Source organism: Dermacentor silvarum, chromosome 11, assembly GCF_013339745.2.
Source record: "Dermacentor silvarum isolate Dsil-2018 chromosome 11, BIME_Dsil_1.4, whole genome shotgun sequence".
NCBI lineage: Eukaryota > Metazoa > Arthropoda > Arachnida > Ixodida > Ixodidae > Dermacentor > Dermacentor silvarum.
The window spans coordinates 41,287,828-41,310,311 of NC_051164.1; the positions used below are offsets into that span (position 1 = coordinate 41,287,828).

General features: G+C 46.2%; 1 protein-coding gene across 1 annotated transcript in view; it reads left to right on the forward strand.

Moving 5' to 3' along the window:
- The first annotated feature begins 342 nt into the window (after nt 1-342).
- The window catches only part of LOC119432532 (sericin 1-like), an 860,508-nt gene continuing 838,366 nt past the window's right edge, over nt 343-22,484 (forward strand). Inside the window, exons 1-5 of the mRNA XM_049658282.1 lie at nt 343-568; nt 2,150-2,223; nt 5,475-5,610; nt 8,759-8,832; nt 13,294-13,429. Coding sequence (XP_049514239.1) covers nt 444-568; nt 2,150-2,223; nt 5,475-5,610; nt 8,759-8,832; nt 13,294-13,429 — 545 coding nt within the window. The 5' untranslated portion in view covers nt 343-443. The remainder of the gene's footprint in view (nt 569-2,149; nt 2,224-5,474; nt 5,611-8,758; nt 8,833-13,293; nt 13,430-22,484) is intronic.

Sequence of the window (22,484 nt, forward strand, 5' to 3'; positions counted from 1 at the left end):
ACGAACACAAACACACACTATGTAGTCACGAATTGCTTCACGTGCACCAATTTCTCCACTCGAAGCCGCAGCACTCACTTAAAGAACAGTTATATTTTATTATATTTATTATTTATTGTTAATGTGTATTAATTAATATTTCTTAATATAGACTCTTCGTATCAACTATTTCTGGCTGGCAGAGAGGGTTACGTTGTTTTCACGATTACTGTGATGATAGCTAAAATCATTCGAGCGCCCCTTATAGCTCTCGATATAACTACTTTAGCGTCTAGGTAGTGGCGCACCCCCCGAATGAACCCGAAGTTTCATTCGGGTTCCCGAAGTGCCAAACGGTTTTTTTTTTTTTCCCTTGCATCATTGGCACTGACTGCGCGTGCGCGGTGATTCGGCATGGTTCTGTCGCGAAAAGACGCCAGTACTCCTGAGGCGCAGCAGCGGGCATGACTGAAGCAAGAAACAGCGGACACCCGCCTCCTGCTTTTACTAGCTTCGGCGACGAGGCAATCCCGAGGACAAGCCGTGAAGACGCCCCGGGTTCTTCATCCCCTTTGGACAATTACACTGGGTGAGTCTACGCGCATTGTAAAATTTCCCTTGATTATTGCCACCCGTAGAAGCGACCCGGAATAGAGGCATTGGCAGCTGGAGATTTGTTTCGACTTTAAAGCGGGCCTTTGACAGACAGCTTGAGGCTGTACATGTTCGACTTTATTAGCTTGTCGCGCGTCGATGCACGGGTGACGTGAAAATATTGTCATGGAAAGAGCAGCTGCAGCTGCAATAAATCGTTTGTTTGGGCCAGTTGGTTCATAGCTGAAAACCTTGACGACCAGCGCAAGAAACACGGACATAGAAGACGCAAGTACACAGCCCCTCATGTCTGCTTGTCTGCTTTGTTGGTGTCTTTTGTGCAGCTCGTCAAGGTTTTCAGCTGCGGCTGTTTATCGTTATGGTTCGGAGGAGTGCCACTACAGAAAGCAAATGTTTTTTTTACCGAAGAATATATTTTTAGTTTGTGTTTCATGCGCGCGCGGCATACCTGCTGCGGTAGCCCAATAGATATGGCGTCGCGCGGCTCAGCTCTACGTCACAGGTAATATTCCAGACGCAGCTGGCCGTATCACCGATGACGGTGAAATGCAAAATCGCTGGAGTGGTTGAGTTTACGCACGCATTACAGAATTCCGGATGGTCAGATTTAATCTTGCGCTCCCGCTATGGCGTTCGTCATGGGGAGATCGTGGTTTTGCCGCCGGAAACCCAAGAATTTAACTTTAATCGCAACGCACACTTTCATTGGCGGTCGAGTGGCCATTTTCTTGGAGGCTCTTGAAATGGAGTGCAAATAGTTTTATTTCGCAAAAAGAGATCCAATAGATGCGTGACCAAGTAGGTACTTTCCGCACGAAATTTTCGCTGTTGATTGCTGTTCAGGAAACCCAATACGTCCTCCGATTGAAAAAAAAAATGATGTGTTTAAAATGAACACTGTGCTTATTTTCATCACATGTGTGGGTCAATCTTGAAATACTACTTTGAAGACGCGACAGCTGCGCCTTCACGGCACAACTGCGAACAACCGCGTTGGTAGAGCGTTCCAAACTTATTCATGAAGTGGCTGTAGAACAGTTGCCGACGGCTGCTCTTATGAAGCGCACTCGCAGGCCTGCAGAGCTGTTTATAACTGGGCTGGGCGACTGTTTCGGCTGACTGGCGCACTCAATATCTGATAGTAAACCTAACGTAGTCGAATCGAACTTTACCTAGCGCTCTTGTGCGCCCACCCGTGCGCTGATCATGGTGCGGCAGGCGCGTCGTCGATCTCTTGTTTTTTCCGTGTAACCAAAGCTTCAGAAGGACCGCCTTATGGGATAGTTGGTCTAGCATAGTCAATTTCAGATATAGCGCATATAAGCACACATGCACACGAAGAAGAAACCACAGACGCGGACGAGCTTGTCCCCGTCTTTGGTGTCGTCTTCGGATGTATGTGTACTTCTGTGCGCTACATCTGAAAGCAAAACAAAGCTTGTAAGCATATATTGGTTGTAAATCACACATGAACTCGTATCCCCTGAATATATGCCGTGTTCTAAAGCTGCTACACTTCAGTCATATCTTCCTGTGAATCTCTCTTCTATTGTAGAATTCCTAATGGCTCCTGGCGTGGCCAACGGAACACGCCCTACTACCCGGCTGACGTCACATACACCATGCATGGTAGGTCGCTATAGGCGCATGTAAACCTCGTTTTCGAGGCGATTGAAGAGGCTAATGTTTGCTATCAGATACGATACGTTCGAACAGCGTCGCCGCTGGCTGACAGGTACATGGTTCTGCACCTATGAGGCGGCGTTCTGCATGGTTACTTGTTCACAAGATTGCGCTGTAGTCGCGTGCTGTTTGGCGCACGAGTGAGATGATATGACAGGTTATTCGGTGTGGCGATGAAATTGCTTTCACGTGTAAGATTCAGCACTAGTTTCGGTGGCAGTGAACGAATTATCCGTGAGCCCTCGCTCCATCCCTGAATCACATTTAAGTTTAACAGCAGTAAAGGCTCTCAAAATGTTATGCCATTACTTGCAATGCTTTTCCCTTGGGCTGTTTCTTGAAATGGGTAACTACTTAAGGTCAACTTTGCATTTGTTCCTGTCTTAATTTCTTACTTCACCGGAAAAAAGATTGCAAGAAAGTCTTCCTGTTGAATGCAATGGCGCAGAACAGACTCGGACGAAGTTGACATAGGGCAGGATATGGGTCGGTGATGTTGGGCATGTGAATTGCCCTCCTGTGTTTGAGCGCACTTACGTTCTTGAGTTGTGAATCCCCAACAAGACAGAAAATGTAGCACAAGTGTCATTTTGGACTGTTGAAGCCAATAAATCGCTTGTGTCACGTTTTCAAAGCAGTTTGATATCCAAATTTCAATTACGTATTTAAAGTATATCAATAGGCGCTTGCAACTGTACGCCTAATAAATAAAAAATGTTAATTTCCTTTAAAATGAATTCATTTGCGATATTACGAAAATACGTTTTAGCGCTCGAAGGCCCTTGAAATGGGTTTAAATAAAAATGAATAAACAACAAATCCCGTGAGTCACTCTGCATGCAAGTGTCTGCCATTGTCGCGGTATTCGTCGACAAAGTTATTTTTTCGCTCACGTTATGCCGCCCACGTTATTCTCGACGCAGTCATGGTGAAGAGCAGCTCGTTGTAATGACCTGTTGTGGTCTCCAATCTGTTATCGCACGTTTCTATCGGAAGCGACAGGTAGGTCCACCGAGATACCAGGCCACCTACCGGTACGAGGCGGTCAACCCACTGACCGATAGAAAACAAACAAGACGGAAAACTTTGCGTGGGCAGCTTCCAGGCGCTCTTCGTACGCCAGGCTTCCATATCGCAGCGACAGAAAGCGAATATTTGTCGACGAATACCTCGACCACAGATGGCTTTTAAATGCGCAATCATTTATATTCTGAGCGCATTTTGCGCATATCGTCATCTGTACAAACGACTCATCTTGTGTGAGCGCTATTTGTGCATATCGTCGTGATCTGTACATACGACTCATCATCTTATGTCTCGTGCGGTGCTTCGTCTCTGACTCGGGCGACTGCTCGGAAATAAAGGCCCAACGAGAAAACTGTCCGTCCGCGTCCGTCATGCAAGACGATCGCTTTCATGGTAGAGCCCGCAGCAGCGAGCGAATTCACATTCGTGTGGCCTATCGGCCTGTCGCTGGCCGCCGCTAGTGAAATTACTTCTATCTCCCAGGGGAGTTCATGCAGAAATGTTTTTTTAAGAACCGCTTGAATTTGTCTCCTGTGGCATCCTACTTCAACAGTTTCATTGCAATGGTGGCGTTAAAACAATAAATAAAAAGGTTTTTAACGAATATCAGTTACATACCGGCTGCGATTACTACTCCTACATCGGTTGAGCGCTGTGCTGAAAGAACGAATAGTGAATAAAGCTTCTCGTATTTTTGTATCTGGTTCACTAAAATAGATTGTATGGCATATTGACACGTATACCTGTTTATATTTCACCGGTGGCCACTCTCCACCGGCTAACGAATATTAAACGTTATCGCTCGGCGCAGGACGCGCCTGCACTGGAAGCTTCTCGAACCTTATCGACGCTTCTATCCGTCGTCTGTGGTCACCGACGCTCGTGTAATCTGATTGTATGAGCAACGCGAATTGTCTAGAACTTTCTGGAAGACACGCGGGCACCAGGGAATAATCTGGAACCTTCGATGACTCACGTATAAAAGCCGACGCGTTTCGCCGCTGATCAGATTTCGACGATCGCCGATATAGTTCGCCGCTATCGTTGTGCTTCGAGTGTAGCTTGCTTTTGTGGGCACAGGTTCGCCCAATAATCACTTTCGTCATACAGTTTTGCGACTGTTTTCTTAACTGTCACTACTACGACACAATAATATTGTCTTAGTTAGCCGTACTATTCCTCAGCGTATTAACACTGCCAAAGTAACCGTTGTGGAGAGTGTTTTATTTTTGCTGCACCGAATATTTAAAGATCGCCATTTAAAGTTAGCACAATTCAAACCATTGAACTAATTACTCGATGAGGCGAACATTACGTCGACGAGAAATCAAATTCGGAATTGCATACTCGAGAAAATCTTACGAATTAAGTTTCTTACCATTTAATTTATAGCACCTATTTCAACCTGTGAAATGTAGACACTGAGTTTGCCGGACGTATCAACTTGGCACAAATTCTGAGGTTGGCACCAGTTTGGAGATATGCACCGTCAAACTTGCAATTAATATACGCTGTTGTACCACTTACTCTTTTTAAGAAAACGCTGCATTACGCTTTCAAGCACAAAATTAATTGGAACGCTAATGCGTTTCGTCGGACACTTCTCATATTATCTTGAAACTGCGTAGTCCTGACAATTCGTTCCGAGTGCATACGCCTTGCGAAGTCAGACTAGAATTTGTAAATTGCAATATGTGCCATAAAGTATTTATCTAGAAGTTTATTACTGTAATTTTCTTAAATATTCAAAGACGTATTTTGATGTCTCTTTGAAATCATGTGCGGCTCATTTAGTATATAGCTCAAGGGCTAGAATTGTGCTATCTGCCACTTGATCTTTTTTTTTTGTGCAGATGAAAAAAAAGCACCTGGTACAAAAGAGTACGAAGGTAAATAATTTGGGAGAAGAGAGGCCGATTTCAATATTGCCGAAATTCTCAAAGCGACTAGAGATGACTATATTCACTAAACTAATATAAATTTCTTGAACACTTTGTTATAACGCCATTACAGTATGGTTTGAGACCTGACATTTCCACACAAACCGCCTCACCGTGTCAAAAAGACTGTTTCTTTAGAGGCATGTGATACTATAAACGATGTAACGCTGTTGTGAAAAAAGCCAAGTGAGTAAGTGTCGAAAAGTAGCGAATCAACACGCGTGCTTTCAGGGCATACAGACATGGCCGAAAACAGAAGCACCGATTACCGGCCTCCTGTGTCCAGCAGCGGCGGCGATGATGCAGTGCCCAGTACATGCCGCGCTGGCATGGAGGAAGCATCAGTCAGTTTGGAATATGACGGGAGGTGAGCCGAACTTTTGAAGCAGTTCTTCGGAGTGTGTTAAACCGATCAGACAGCAGACCATTTTGAGAGACAAAGATTCTTGGACCATGGCCCCACGCGTCGCAGGCTTTGATAGGGACGCGGGAATTGCAACGATTCAGTAACCGATTTTGAAGTGTTAGACGACCGCACGCGTTCACACTGAGAGTACATCTCTCTCTCTCCTTTCTTCATTTTTATCCCCTTAAGTTCCTTCCCCCTTGTATTGTAGCAAAATGGACGTGCGTCTGGTTGACCTCCCTGTCTTTCCTTCCTTCTTTTCCTTCTCCTCCGTGTTTCCAGTGGAGCAAATTAGAGACGACACGGACTGGGGCTTACTTATGCTTGTAGTGATGTAGTGCATGGGATTGAAGTTACGATTCCTGAAATGGTAGGATCAGAGTCGGGGGCTCCCGTCTATGGCCATGGGAACGTGGAAATATATTGATTCGAAAGCATAAAATGGCTCATATGCGAAAAAGCCGGCGTCCGCCGTGTGTACCAGTGAAACGGCACCTAAATTCCCATTGGCTGCGATACCACAACTTGAGTGCGCCTCGACGCAGCCCCCGCTGCCTGCCACGCCGCGTCACTAGCTGCGCCTCGACGGATTAGAGCAGGCGAAAAACACCTGCTGCCGCGCTAGGCCGCGCCAGGTGTTGCTTGAGGGGAGAGGCCATCCGCGCGACGCCACGTCACACTCTCTCTCCCGAAAGCCTTTGTTATGCGACCGCTCATTGTCTGCGCAAGCTCTCGCCTGCGCTCTAACTGCGCCTTGGTGGATGGATGAATGGTTGCTATGAGCGTCTTCTTTGAAACTAGGTGGTGTCCCCCGCCACCAAGCTCTTGTTCTTATTTTGCCTAATGCCCTACCTATGTTCTTCAATTAAACACACGTACACGCACCCACAAACCCACACTCGCAGACCAAACGTTCATTCGACTCTTACTAATTTCTATTGAGGACATGTTTACTTTCCCCCTGCTATCCCTCAACGTAAGGGATCCAAAGAGTACAGAGGAGCCTAAACCGAAAGCTGGGTAGATATCTTCACATTGTAATAAAAAATGTTCTATTGTATCCCTAGCTTTACCGCAGCAAGGAAATGCTTCGTGAATAGTAAAAACCAGTCAAAAGACGAAGGACAGAGAAGAGACGTGGCACACACGTGTGTATAACTATGCGGTCTAAGGCATTCTGATCTGGCTTCGAAAAGTAAGGAGCTTCCCCTTGAACAATCATAAATTTTTTTCTTTCCTGAGTTCGTTTTTTTCTCTTATGTTGTTACTCATAGCAGGTTTCTTTTCCATTGCCACCATCCGTGAGATCGTCCCAGCCTAGAATTCCCAAAGCACAGAAGAAAAGCTCTACAAATGGAAACATGCGGTAGACCGTTCAAGCAGCCGGGGTGCCTTAACGTACATCAGCGCACCATTACAGGCATGAAACCCTACAACAGCGAAACATCTGGTAAATCATTCGCGCGTTTGGGGTATCTTAATGTCCACAAATGCAGGCACGTAGGCATAAAAATCGCCAATTGCAAGTGTGGGGTAAATGATTAACGCGGTTTGATGACCTTAAGAGACATCAACTCGAGCGCACATGCGAGAAACCCCATGTCTGCAGAAAATGTATGGAATCATTGCAAACCAAGCAATATGTGACACCATTTCAACCTGCATACGGTCGCGAAACCTTTCGTCTCCGAAATATGGTTACGTGCTGTTCCCGCGCACTGAAGCACGAATCCTGCCGAGCATGGAAGAATGCGCCAGAAAGACAGGTGAAGATAACGATCAGAGTAGCGCTTGTGTTGTTGGTCTGCCATCTTGCCTGCAGCCGTCTCTCTCTGTATATATTTTGTAAATATTATTTCCTATCCCTTTTGGGTACTCTCATCTCCGTGATAACATGTAGCAAGTCATTGCGGTACCACACACGTCTCATACATCATCGACTTCGCCACGCGAATGAAAAGCCACATCAGTGTGCTCAATGCGGCACTGGTTTCGTAGAGAGAGTTACCCTCGACGGACATATGTGCCAGATTTTTACGTCATATTAGTGTCGAGATTCCTTTAGAGATGCGATTCAACTGTTCGCGCATCTCGTGACGCACAGAGGTGGGCAGCCGTAACCCTGTGATTGGTGTGCATATGAAGTCAATCTTCCTCGACTTTTGCACAGAGACGTGAGTGTGAAGCTGTTCAGGAAAGCAACGCTGATATTCTTTCACAGTACTGAGTAACATATGCTACGCAACGTAGTGCCATAAACACTTGGATGAACGTCTTGGGTCTCTGGGTTGTCGCGCAGGTGTTTGACATCGAAGACGGAAAGTATTGCAGGGTTCCTCAAAAGCCCAAGAACTGGGATAACTTTAATGCGAGATTTCCGGCTGTCGACTGCATGCCGCGGAATATTATTTGGCTCTCCAGTGCATGATGTCATTAGAGAGTTTTAGCGCGTCCGGTATTCTGGTAAATGCAAAGGAACTGGACGTTTTACCTGATGAGCGAAGGCGCAAGCCTGATCGGCCTGCATGGTGCAGTCACCTTGTCGTGTAAGCTCAGCCAATAATCACGGAGCCAATATTGCAAAAACCAAGTGAAATATACCTCGCTGCTGGTGTAAATTCTCGGCAGAGGTGTAACCTTGTCGCTGCCTAAAATTTACACAGGCAGTAAAGTGAAATACACATGGCAACTGCAATATAAGCTGTCTTTGTTTAAGCTCTTTGCTACCGGGTGGGTGTACCATGCAGGCCGTTCAAGTTCGCGCCTCCGCTCATCCGATAAAACGCCCAGTCCTGTTGCGTTTACACAAATGCGAGACAAGCTCAATTTCTTTATTGTCTACAAGACATGACCATTTTCTTACCGTTTCCAAAATGTCTTGCATGCAGCGCCCGTTTATCGTCATGCGCACTCCTAAGAGGAATGTAGATTGTAAATCATACATGGACTAGTATATATATATATATATATATATATATATATATATATATATATATATATAGCAAATGAAAATTGCTTTGTGTTAACGTGGCTTCAGCGATCATTCCGTGTTCTACAGTTGTCACACTTCAATTCCTACATCTTCGTGTGAATCTCTCTTGCATTGTAGAATTCCTAATGGCACCTGGGGTGGCCAACGAAACAAGCAGTACTACCCGGCCGAAGTCGCATCCACCACCTACGGTAGGTGTGGGAAAGTTTTTGGTCTCTATTGTATACGGCGCAAATACATCTCTTTGGATGCAATTGATGATGCTATAATGTCTGCCATCGGATGCGATATATTCAAACAGCGTCGCCGCTGGCTTACAGGTGCGTGGTTCTGTGAGCCTCCGTTCTGCCTCGTTTCTTATTCACAAGGTTCAACAGCAGTCGCATGTTCTTTGGCGCACGAGTGGGATTATCTGACAGATAATTTGATGCGGCGATGCAGTTGTTCGCACGTGTAAGATTCAAAACTAGTTCCGGTGGCAGTACGTGAATTCTCCGGGAGAACTCTTCCATCCGTTGTGCACATTTAAGAGTTTTAAATTCACATATGGCGTGGCAGAACAGCCAGAACGGGAAATGCGCCAGAAGTCGTTTCTTGCTATGTGAAAACGGTTAGCCCCAACAGCAAAAAAAAATTAGGCCATGTTTTCAGTACAAGGGTTCATGTCCCCGTCGTTATGAACGATATCAGACGTAAGGGCTCTCAACATTTTGCGCCATTAGTTGCAATGCTTTTCTCATGGGCTGTTTATTGAAATGGGTAACTTCATGATCAAGTCAACTTTGCTACTCTTCTTGTCCTAATTTCAGGCTTCACGGGAAAAAAAAGACTGCAAGGAAGTAATTATTCAATTAAATGGCGCTGAACAAACTCGGACGAAGATGACATAGGACAGGATATATGTTGGAAGTGGGATTTGCTCTCGTCTGTTTGGGCACCGTTGTATTATCAAGTTGTGGATCCCCAACAAGACAGAAAATACAGCACAAGTGTCATTTGGGACTGTTCAAACCAATAAATCGTTCGTCTCAAATTTTTAAAGCAGTTCGATATCGAAATTTCAATGCAGTTTTCAAGGCATATTAAGAGGTGCTTGAAACTGTACGCCTCCATCTATTTCACCTAATTGTAAAATGGTATTTGCTTTTATAAATAGAAATAATTTGCAAAATCACAAAAAAATACATTTTAGCAAGCGAAAACCCGTGGAAGGAGTTTAAAATTTGTCGCAGTTTCTCCCGAAAGGCGAAGCATCAATTGCGATAGCAAATTAGTAGAGAGCTATACGGACTAAGGATAGTAGTTTTATCTAGCTGTATAAACTTGGACATGCAGCAGCACCAGCAACGCGCAGAACTGTTGTCGACGCCGTCGGTGTTTTGCCCGCGTTCGCACCGAACGCGCGCGGCGTTGGTGACTGTTTCCGGTGCCTCTGGGGGCGGCTCGGAGGTTTTCGACGAGATCAGAATGGGACACTCGTCGAGCAGCGTCGGAAATGTTACCCACCTTCTCGCCTCGCAACGTTTTCATATAAATACGCATTTGGTGCTGCAGCTAAACGTCGCCTGCCCTCCCTCCCTCCCGTCCCCCCACGGCCTTTCGCGCGATGGTAGAAGTCTCGTTTGCTCTCTATATATGGAAAGGAGGAAAGAGACGCTTAGTTCTGCAGCTCTTCGGGGAGCTGAGCCGTGCTCCCTCAAGGGCTGCAGAAGATAGCGCCAACCTTTCCCTTTCCCTCAAGAACCGCTTATCATCATCACGGCGCAGAACGCGCGTTTGCTCTCCGACGTGCGTTCGCTCCCCGTGAAAGCGCGCGTCCCTCGCGCCCTTTCACACGCACATACAGCGCCCGGAGCGCGGCGACGATTTCATCGCCGTTGACGTCATACGCAACCTCACGGCGACGACGATACCGACGGCAGAAATCAGCTTTGGAGTGTCCACATAATTGCCATCGCAATAAAAAAAAAAAAAAAAAAGGTGGAGCAACAATCTGCGTGGGTCTCGGCATGAAAGTGTCTCTCATTCTCGAGGTATTCGTCGGCAAAAATTCGCTTTTGTCGGTTCGATAACGAAACTGCACGCACGATAATCCATGAAAGCCCCACCCACGTTATTTTCGACGCTGTCATGACGAAGAGCAGCTCTTTGTCGTGAAGCATGTGGCATCCAATCCGTTGTCGCTTGCGATACAAACGCGCGACGTTAGGTCGCCGAGAAATGACCTTCGCGAAGTTAGAGGCGCGCGCAGGCGGTCAACCCATTGACCGATAGAGAGAGAGAGAGAGAGAAACAACTTTATTTAAGTGAAAATAAATTGACCGATAGAAACGAATCCAGACAGAAAGCTTGGCGTGGATAGGTAATCTACGCTCTTCCTACGTTATGCTTCGGTATCGGAGCGCCAAAGAGCGCATATTCTTGACAACGAATACCTCGACAACGCATGGCTTTTTAAAAACCGCTTGAATTGTTTTTGTCTGCTGTGGCTCCATGCTTCAATACAATCACTGCAACGATGGCATTAAAAACAAAAACGAAAATTGTTTTGAACCAATATGATTATTGCGATAGCAATTATATGGACACTTCAACAGGATATCTGCCGTCGGCGTCACCGTCGCCGTGAGGTTCCGTATAAAGTCCAAGGGCGATAAAATCGTCGCCGCGCGCCGTATGCGCGAGTGAAACGGCGCGGGGGACGCGCGCTATCACGGAGAGCGAACGCACGGTGGAAAGCAAACGCGACTTCCGTCGCGCGAAAGGCCGTGGGGGTATAGGAGGGAGGCGGGGCGACGCTGTGCTGCGGCACCAAATGCGTATCTTGCAACCGGGCGCAAGGGAAACTGGCCACGCAATCTCCCACGCGAAAGCAAGAAAGCGCGAAGGCAGCGCGGGAGGGAGGGGGGCCAGCTTCTACTCTGCCAACAACTGCGATTCTACTTTGCTCAGCTGTGGCGGTCGCTCGCACCGTCTCTTAAAAGCGATCTCCACACGGCTCTGACCTTTGTATGCGCTGTGCAGTCGCCACTCAGTTTCCGTTGAAGCGATAGACCGCACGAACGTTCGCTCGCTGCGGCGGCTACGCTTGCTGCCAGTGTTTTGGCAGCCGTTGTCTGGGGTCATTGAGTGTGATCTACTCATGTTTGCTTGTGTACGCTGACACCACGCTTGTTAGTTCAGTTAGTAAGCGAATGTGTCCAAGTTTATGCAGCCGATAAAACTACTATCCCTACTCCGAATAGCTCTCTACTAATTTGCTATCGCAATTGATGCTTCGTCTTTCGGGCGAAACTGCGACATTTTTTTATTGGCAAATAGGCGGCGATGACTGCTCGTCCTGCTGTTTCGGACCCTGATGACAGAACGAATTGGGAAGAAAGCACTGTCGCATCGGGTAAAAGGTATTTTCATATTTGTTTCCATTAAAATGGATCGTGTGGTATATTCTTGTCTCAGTTGCCCATCCTATTCCTCTGCCTATGAAAAGTAACCGTTAAATAGAGCGTTTTATTTTAGCTGCAGCGAAATTGAAAAAATCGCCATTAGATGATGACACAATTGAAACGCTTGAACTAATTACTCAAAGAGGCGGACATTACTTCCAGGAGAAATCAAATTCAGAATCGACAAATAAACAAATGTTACTAATTAGGTTATAATTTTTTACAGCACCTATTGCCGCCTACGAAATGTAGTTACTGGGTTTGCGAGGCATAGTAACTTGGTACGAATACTGATGACGTCACCGGTTTCGAGATATGTGGGGTCAAACTTGCGGTGAAAATGCAATGTTGTTCCACTTACTTTTTTAAGGAAACGCTGTTTTATGCACTGAAGCACAGAAGTAATTGGAACGCCAACGTATTTCGGTAGTCAATTTGACATTTTATATCTCAAAACTGCCAACAAGCGCGCTTGTACTTTGCCCGGCTGTGGCTGTCGCCCCTCACCGTCTCTTAAAAGCGAAATTTGGAATACGCTAGCGCAAGACAGGGGTAATTGGAGATCGCAGGGAGAGGCATTCGTCCTGCAGTGGACATAAATATAGGCTGATGATGATGATGATGATGATGATGATCTCGAAACTGGTGTAGCCCTGAGAATATATTCCTACTGCATACGCCTTGCGAAATCATCTGCTAGAATTTGTAGAATTTGTAAGTTGCAATATGGGCCATAACGTAATTATTTAGAAGCATATTAGTGCAATTGTGTTAACTATTCAATGAGCATTTTGATTTTCTTTTTAAAGTATAGTCCGGCCCTTCTAGTATTACAGCTCATGGGCTACAATTGGGCTGCCACTGGCAATTATTAAAATTTGTTGCAGCTAAAATAAAAGCAGCTGGTACACGAGCGAGGGGAGATAAATAATTTGACTGATAAGACGCCAATTTCCATATTGCCGACATTCTCGAAGGGACTACAGCTGACTATACTCACTAAACTAAAATGAATTTTTTGTTAAACACTTGGTCATAACGCCATCACAGTACGGCTCTAGACCTGGCCTTTCAAAACAAACGAGCTACCGCATCCAAAAGATATTTTTTCAATGGCATTTCATACTATAAACCCTGTAACATTATTGCAAAAAATGACAAGAGGCTAAGTGTCGCTCAGTAGCGAATCAAAACGAATAATTTCAGGGTATACAAACATGGCCGGAAACGGAAGCACCGGTTACTGGCCTCCTGTGTCCAGCAGCGGTGGCGATGAGGCAGTGCCCAGTACAAGCCGTGCCGGCATAGAGGAAACATCAGCCAGTTTGGAAAACGACGGGAGGTGAGCCCAACTTTTGGAGAAATCTTTCCATGGAAGCAACTCAGAGACAACAGGGAATGCTGCCGGCGGCTCAGTTATGCTTGCCGTGATGAACTAGTGCGCGGGATCAAAGTTATGATTGCTGAAAAGGCAGAACGGCAGTGCCATTCACGGGAACGGCAATTAAGTGCCATTAGCAGCATTCCATTAATAGGAAGCTTACGCAGGATAGCTCCGATCTATTGACATGGGAACATAGGAATACACTGATGCGAAACGTCAAACGACTTATTGACCGAAGAAGCCGGCGTCCGGCGTCTGTACGAGCGAAACGGCGCCTAAATTCTGATTGCTTGCGACGCCACGTCACGAGCTGCGCCTCGATAGAGAAGAGTGGGCGAAAAAGTCTAAGCTCCTTTCTTGAAGCAAGATGGTTGAACGCGAAGCTTTCTCCCACGCAAACTGAGTCAAAGTCCAAAGCTAACCACCACGCAACGACCTCAAGAAATGCTGAGCGACCCGCTGCGATGCATATGTGATTTTATTGTTTAGGATTGTATTTTTTGAACGTTGAAGTTGAACGGAGACACATTTAGTGAAGTTCCATAGCCCTTATCTTAGACCATGTAGCCGTTCAATACACGAAAACACGCACACTTTCACGGATGACTCTACACTTGGGCAGCATTGCCTTGTGATCGCTGTGGAAGACGGTCAGAGGCTCTGCAGTTTGCAGAGCCTCTGCAAACACGGGATTTGCCTTACGGGCACGATCGCGCTCGCGCTTACGTTCGCGTACGACAGCCTCTTCTGCCGTGGGCTGCACCCGTGCCCTACCCATGGTTGACGTACGGCCGGGAATGCATTGCGTAACGCGAGTAATGCAAAGCAGACATATACAGTTCGTCTATGTAGTGTGGCCTTGCAGTTCTCATTGTTCTTATCGGTACAACTGCGAATGTAAACTGTAATGTTCGACGATACGCATGTCATGCGCTCTTGTTCGTTTGTTTGCGCAGATGTGCAGCCGTTGTTCTATTGAGTGCACAGATGCCCAGATAGTTCCATTGTGTAAGTTGGCTTTCCTGCAGTACGTTTTCGGCACTCGCGGACGAATCAGTGAGGCATGGAAGCCTTAAAACACCTTCTGCCGCGATAGCGCGCCAGGTGCTGTGTGAGGGCCGGGGGCATCGCTGCGACGCCAAATAACTCCCTCCGAAGCCTGTGTTATCGGCGCGTTCCTTGTACGCGCAAGATATCGCCTGCGTTCTAACTGTGCCTCGGTGGATGGATGAATGTTTGGTATGAGCGGTCCCTTTGAAACGAATTGGTGGGTTTAGCCACCAAGCTCTTGTTCTTATTTTTCCTAATGTTCTACCTATCTTTGTGAGAAAAAAAGCACACACACAAAGAATTCTCAGCATCAAACTTTATGAAGCACTGCTGGAAAAATTGTTTTTGTGCGCCTTCGTTGTTTGCGGTCTCCCAACGTTTCAGCCAACAAGCCTCTAAACGCCGTTTACTAATCTCTATTGCGGACATGTTTACTTTCCACCGACTATCCCTGAACCAAAGGGCTTCAAGGAGGCCAGGGGAGCCTAAACCGACAGCTTCGTAGATATCTTCACATTATAGTAAACATGTTCTACAGTTTGCCTAGCTTTACCACAGCAAGCACACGCTTTCTCTTTTTTGGTGTACGTCACTTTATAACTACGCGTTGTGAGGCATCCTCATCTTGCTTCGAAAAGTAAGGAACTTCCCTTTGACTTATTTATTTCCGGGTTTTTTTCCCTCTTAGGTTTCTTTTCCATTGCCGCCTCCCATGAGATGAATATATGAACACCCTCCCAGCCTGAGCTTCCCTCATTTCAAAACTTGTGCAGCCTATATCACGCTGCCCAGGTTCGTGTGTAGTGTTCCCGTGAGCACCCAATGCGAGGCGTCACACTAGCCTTTGGTTGCCATCGACTCCTCATTTTACCCATGACTTCAAGAAAACAACCACCTTTCCAATTGGAAGCCCTGGAACCATTACACGTTTCCACATACCCCGGAGTATACCTCGTACCTACTGTATCCCCATAGCGCTATTTGTTTTGTTATGACCGCATTTCTGTTCCCTTTTCCTATTAATTTTTCCTGTGTCCCCAGACATCTATCACTTTCGTTTATCCATACACCAAGGTATTTGTGTTCTTTCACCCGAGGTATTTCCTGGTCCTGTACTAACATTGTCTCTTCACTTTGATTGCATACCATAAAACCAGATTTTCTAACGCTAAATTTTCATCGTAAATCGTCACATTCTTCGCCACAGATATCAGCCAGACGTTGCATACCACTTTGCTTGTTAGCAAGCAACACAATGTCGCTCGCATAGGCGCGGAGTTTTCTGCGGACTTCGGAGGTTTCGCCTCCATCTTTAACAGCTTCCCTGTTAAAAAATTCAGAGCCTCTCCCCTGTCGAGAAAATGGGGGTAAGCGAAGCTTCTGGCAAGATGACGCTGTCGCAGGCGCTCCGCTTCGTTTGCCCTAAACTCGGGGTACGCGTATCTTCGCTGACGTTTCGCCTGGGCTTCGGGAGCCCTCACGCTAGAATCGGACGACAATCTTCGCTTACCCCCATTTTCTCGCCAGGGCAAGGGCTGGTGATCTTGTTTCTTTTGGTGCCACGCGTGACAAGGGTAGTTCAAAAGCGCGTTGCAGGTCCCCGAACCCACAGGTGTGTGTGCCATTGAGATTGGATCCTTTCGGCACTGTCACCAGGATCGGCCTACTTTTTAGCGGGACACCACCACAACCACCGCCGATACTTGTGAGCCTACAAAGGTTCGCTTAAAAAAAATAAAGCTCGTTATATTTGTGTCACGTACCCTAACGTAACGCTTGGTGCTTTGAGGGCGGCAAAATGGATTTAAAGAAATGGTCGGATAATATTAGTGCAAATGCGGCATGCTTGCACAGTCAGATGAAAAATAAGATCCCTCAGTAGTGGATCATTCACTATTTGTGCTTGAAAGCACGCAAGCAGTAATCCGCGCTGCGTGTGGAACTTGAATATACGCGTATCTGTTGCTCAGTACCTTCGGTGACAACGGCTTAATGAGCGCAGGTGCTTAAGTTTTATGACCTGCTACAGAGATAGCACAACAATGGGTGCCGGCCCAGAAGTTTGCTTGGTATCTGAAATGCAGCGATTGAATTATGACCCAAGATGTCCTACGGAGGAGTCTGTCCACGTTTGTTTGTTGAAAATGCGAAGAACCGTAGCCATTTGCACCATTTGAAATGTATTACTGTCGTTAACGTAGAAGGGGTCCTAAAAGACTGAGATCGACTCTAGGTTGTATAAAAATCTTCTTCAATGCCGAACGCTTAACTACCGAGGACGGACCTCATGTCATGTCCCGCAAACCACAAATGCACGAATATTATCAACGGTTTGACGAGGAACGTTTCATGGTAACAGTCAAGTGCGGATATTTGTGTTCACCTACATCTGGTAAATGTAGGTTAAATGTGATATATTAGGAGAACATAGAGATTTCTCTTATTTCCCACTCGAAAGTGGACTGTGTTTTTTCGCGTCACCTACCGCCAAATTCAGCAGTCTTCAAGACATGCTACGCTAGAACCCAAATTGAACGATAAGTTCAAACGCATGAAGATAAATCCCCGGTTACGCAAGTGGCTTAGACATAAATGCGCTATTTTTCTTCCCTAGTCTGCACTGGTGAAAACGTGCTGCTATATTTCGGTAGCAGTAATCGGTGCGCCATCTTGAGCCCCTTTGTCCGTCTACTTGCAGGAATGCTACTGGAACCGAGGAAAACGAACAGCACGAGTTATGCGGTGCCTGCGGTGCCTGTGGCAAAGTTTACACCAGACTGAATGCCTTACGGAGACACGCTACCGAGCACTATGGCGATGAATACTACACTTGCAATGCATGTGATTTACCCTCTGTAAAGATTACGAAGTTAGTAAGACATTACCAGAAGAGCACAAAAGAAAAACTCTACAAATGCGAAACATGCGGTAAATCGTTCGAGCAGTCGCGGTACTATAAGGTACACCAGCGCACCCATGCAGTCATAAAAGCCTACAACTGCGAAACATGTGGTAAATCATTCGCTCTGCGGGGGTATCTGAATATCCACAAACGCGCGCATACAGGCATAAAAGCGTACAAATGCACAACGTGTGACAAATGCTTCGCGCGTAGTTCGAGTCTTAGTTTGCATAAACGCACCCACACAGGCATGAACCTCTGCAATTGCGAGACATGTGGGAAATCATTCACGCGGTTGCATGACCTTAAGAGACATCAACTAAAGCACACAGGCCAGAAACCCCATCTCTGCCCAAAATGTATGAAATCATTTCAGCGCAAGCATCAACTCAAAGAGCATCTCAATCTGCATACGGGCGCGAAACCATTCGTCTGCGAAATATGTAGTGAGTCTTTTGGGAACAGCTGGAGTCTCAGAAGGCATCGCCTCCGCCACGTGGATGAATCGCCGCAACAGTGTGCTGAATGCGGCGTTCGTTTCTCAGAGAGACGATCCCTCGACGGACATACGTGCGAGATGCATGCGTGCCATTTGTGTGGAGTTTCCTTGAGAGGTGCCATTCAACTGGTTGCTCATCTCCTGACGCACATAGGTGGGCCGCCGTAACAGTGTGATTCGTGCGCATATGAAGTCAATCATCGTCGAATTGTCCAGTGAAACTTGAGTCCCAACCCGTTGTCACGGTTCGATTATGGAAAGCGACCTAAAGTGATATCGCTATCCACGTTTTCTATTCAGACGAAGGATGAGAGCGTTTGATCTCAGAAGTAAAAGAAGAATGTATATTTACATATGTAAAGCGGAAACAAAACACACATTAACAAAGGATAAAAAAATAAAGAGCACTCTACACAGCTTATAACAAAGACGGTTATCACAAACTAATGTCACGGCAATTCTAATACTACAGTTGTTAGGTATGTCCGACTACACAAGGACAGTGTACAGAGAGCGGGGTGCGGCTCACCAACAGTTTGGGCACACGGTCGCGTCGTTGAAGAGCGCCGAGTCGTCGTCAAAGGAAGACACTGGTCGCACCTTGAGCGAACTCCAGGTTGTCACGCGATGGGACCTTCTGCTGGCTCAGGAGGTTAGGCAGTCCTGGTTCTGCCTGTAGAATCTGGAAGCTCGAGCCGAGTGGCCCGACAGCTCACTGCTGTCACGCGGTGGGACCGTGTCCTATCTCCGGAGGCTAGGCAGACAAGGTTCTGCCGGTAGGAGTCTGGAAGCTCGGGCCCACGGTTCAACGGCTTACTCCCGCTCCCGGCGGACGCTAACTTTTTCGGCGCTCGCTTGCGTCCGAACACCACCACGCCGTTCTAGGGTCTCGTTCACATCTCTTCTTTTTCCTTCCTCTTCTACGTCACCCATCGTGTATGGCCGTTAATGGTCGCTTTCTTTTTAGTATTTTGTTTTGACGGCGCGTAAGATTTCACGCGCGTCGCTTCTTCGTCGTCGGCTTCTTGCTCCAGATGTTGTCTTCGCCGCACCGCTCTCTTTATCTACTACACTGGCTTCGCGCACTGTCACATCCGTGCAGGGAAACAAGGCTGATATTCTTCCACAACTCTCAGCAACTTACGCTACGCAACGCAGGCAGAAACCAGGTTCTTTCGATCGAAGCGGAAAACAGCTTAGTACAATGCACAGTGTAAACGATGCCAGCTAGCTCCGAAATTACGAAACAATACGCTGTCGTCAGAATTACTTTGTTCGTGTGCCAAAACATTTTGAATGCCGGGTCCAATGGACGCTGTTCACCTAGTAACTGTCATGAAGACAGACCCGAGTGGGCTGCAATTTTACGTTTTGTCTAACTTCAGCGCAGAAGTGTTGACAACAGAACGTTGACAGATGGATCAATTATGGTAATTTTCGCACTGTAAATAGCTGACAACGTGTAGCTGTGAAGAATTATTGAACTGATGAAACGTTTCTAGTAAAAACAAGTCAATTCCTGTCATTACGATGCTGCTCTGTTGCCTTCGAGAAAACGTTCGCAGTCATTTTTGCGACAATATTTAGCCATGGGGTACCCACAACAGCAGTTCATTGTTTGAAATTTACACCATTTATTCCGTGATAACCAAGACACATGCGAGGCAGTGTTGATTCTTTCATTGATGCCTAAAATCATTGTTTAACTGCTGAGCGACTGACTGGTAGGCGAGTTGGTAACGCCAGATAACGAAGTGCTAAATAGACGACTGACGAGAACAAGGCGACAACACGATTTGCTTATTACATCTGAAAGTTTATTGAAGAACATAACATATAATCTGGGACAGCTGAATCAACCATTTGCAAAAAATGAACAAGAATATTTACTAAAGGTGAGTTTTCTAGACTGTCCATACCTCCCTTGTGTAAAGAAACTGAAGGCTTGGCTACACACTTCTCGCCTGCATTTTGGGCAAAGAACGGTTTGTCGAGTTTACGTGCTTTCTTGTATTCATACCGTGCAAGCACCGTTGCCTGAGTTATCAGAGGAGGGCACCTTCACTCACGGCAGTGCGGAGCCAAGTCAGAGGATGGCTAACCTTTCAATGAAGCTCGATGGTGCCTCAGGCGATGGTTAGGACAGCTGCAAGTTTGGTCGATGTAACACTTCCCTCAGAAAAGGGAAACTTCATAAACGGCAACCATGCCACACTTTTCCAATCTTTCCCTGTGCTTGGCATTGTATCCGTGTCATACAATATAATTGGTCTCGTCTGGTGTCTATTTAGTGCTTCTTGAATTATTTACCTTGGTTTTTAATGTCCAAAAGTGAGCTGAGGATAGCAGTGGTACTGTGCTAAATTCAAATCGTTTAGAGTTTTGCTGCATCAGAAGCTCACTGACTACAACAAGTTTTAGTTATCGTTGTCTTATCTTGGAGAAACCTTTATCAGTTTCAAAGGGGCTGCACTTTTTATCTATTTGGAAGTAGTATGTTTTTACACGCACTGCTGTAGTTACAGCCGTAAAATCCTTCCATCCTGATGTGACAAACGTATTTATGCGAGCAATGACATTAAAAATGTGACATCTCTTTTAGGTTTGTGTATCATTACCTTGACGAAACCTCAGTCGATAATAAAGAGAACCTTCTTATCCACACGGAAGGCGTCTGCGTTGACTGGCATTGTTTTATTTGCGTCCGTGCAACCGTTTTAAGCCAAATGAGCGTAAAGGAAAGGGGGCGTGGAAAAAAGGCGGGGAGCAGGTTAACTAGACTTTGTTCCCACCCCAAACGTATCTGCTTTAAACTTCCGCATGTGGCTAGCTTTATCAAACCAGTAATAACACGGGCAACAAGGATTGTGCAGGTATTGGTGCATTCTTGTCAATGGGGTATCAATCACCTGTCAAACAGATCAGTGTCCCTTAGAAACGAAAGAATGTGTTAAGCTTCCTTGCGGGTCATAGCGGATCGTTCTGGGAACATAAGGTTTTGCAGGCACGCATCTGAAAGTCATTTCTTCTGCAAGTTCTCAACAAGGGTCCCTTTTACCACGGTAGCTTGGGCACAACCACACAACGTTAGATGTTTGCTATCTCAATGCACGAATTTCAGAGGGGACATTGGATACATCTTGTCATGAATAACCACACAGAAGTATCTGTAGGTCCGGTCGTTATTGGATGTAGTAGCGAGGCATGAGCGTGTGGTGCCGGCAAGATCACCAGCTTCGTGATTACCAGCAGTACTAATGCGAGACGGGACCCACCGCAACTTTACTGTGAACTCTTTGCTGTTGAAATTTTTCATGAACGAGTGTGACTAGCGTGGTAATACGCGACAGAGATGCGGCAATAAAAGACATCCAGTTATTAAGGAGTACGACAGCTTTTTGTGCAGACATATAGCCATAGCAGCAGCTATTTCCACACCCTCGACAGACCATGCAGCCGGCCAGAGAATGTCGCTCAAAACAAATCGCTGCAGAACGCAGCAGCGCAGCTGTCGGCGCCCACTTTTGTTTGGATATGTGAATGACTACGCTGCTACTGACATGACCACACGTAAAAATTTGGGGACTACTGTTTTCCCGGCATCGCCATTGTTAAAGTTCTCCTTCCACGTAAAATGTGCCTACCATGTGCAGAATTTCAGGGGTACTGTCGCCAATTCTACACCGAAATCAACATGAACTACGGCGTGCCTCATGAGCAAGTAGTTGTTCTGGCTCGTAAAACCCAAGAAATAAATTCAATTCAAATTTTCCCAATTCTGTGTCAACAAAACATTCTTCAGATCGTTTCTGTCGCAGCTGGAAGCAAAGTGTCGGAGACCAATACGTATGTCTTATTCTAGGATTTCTGGTGAGTCCTGGGCTTACCCATGGAACACGCTCAACAGCCTGACCGACGCCACCTTACGTAACAGGTATGTACGGGATGACTGTCGGCCATCGATATAGCACTTCCGAAGACATTTCACCGCACACTATGAAGCGAACGTGCACGTCTATCATGGATAGAGTTGAAGAGTGGCCATTCCGGAATGGTTCCACATCTTAAAACACCGGGAATGGAATGGGAATGGAATGATGACAGCTGCGAAGTACATGGAATGGTAATGGAATGGCCGCCGGAGATTCTGGAATGGTGTTGGAATTAAATGGGTCATAGTTTCGGAGCGCTAAATGTTGAATGATCTTCAGCGAGACTACAAAACCAGTAAGTTTGCCAATTAGGCTAAACGAAAAATTCCTTTGATTGCATTTCTGAGTTTTTACTCAATAGGACTTTGTCAGTATCTACCTATAGGTGACTACGCCGGCCGCGGTAATTGTAGATGAATCAGTATTCTTACACATTATACAGTTCTGACGACTCGGAAACAGTTACTCATTATACTGGTGAAGTGTAATTAAAGACAGCAATTGTTGGCCAGGGTAATGCACTAACTTTTTGCTAAGGAGTTAAGTTTGTAAGCTCCTTATTTTTAGTGAACTCCTAATAATTTGGCTGAGTTGAGTTGCCATGAATTAATTAGTTTCGCCAGAGCGGAC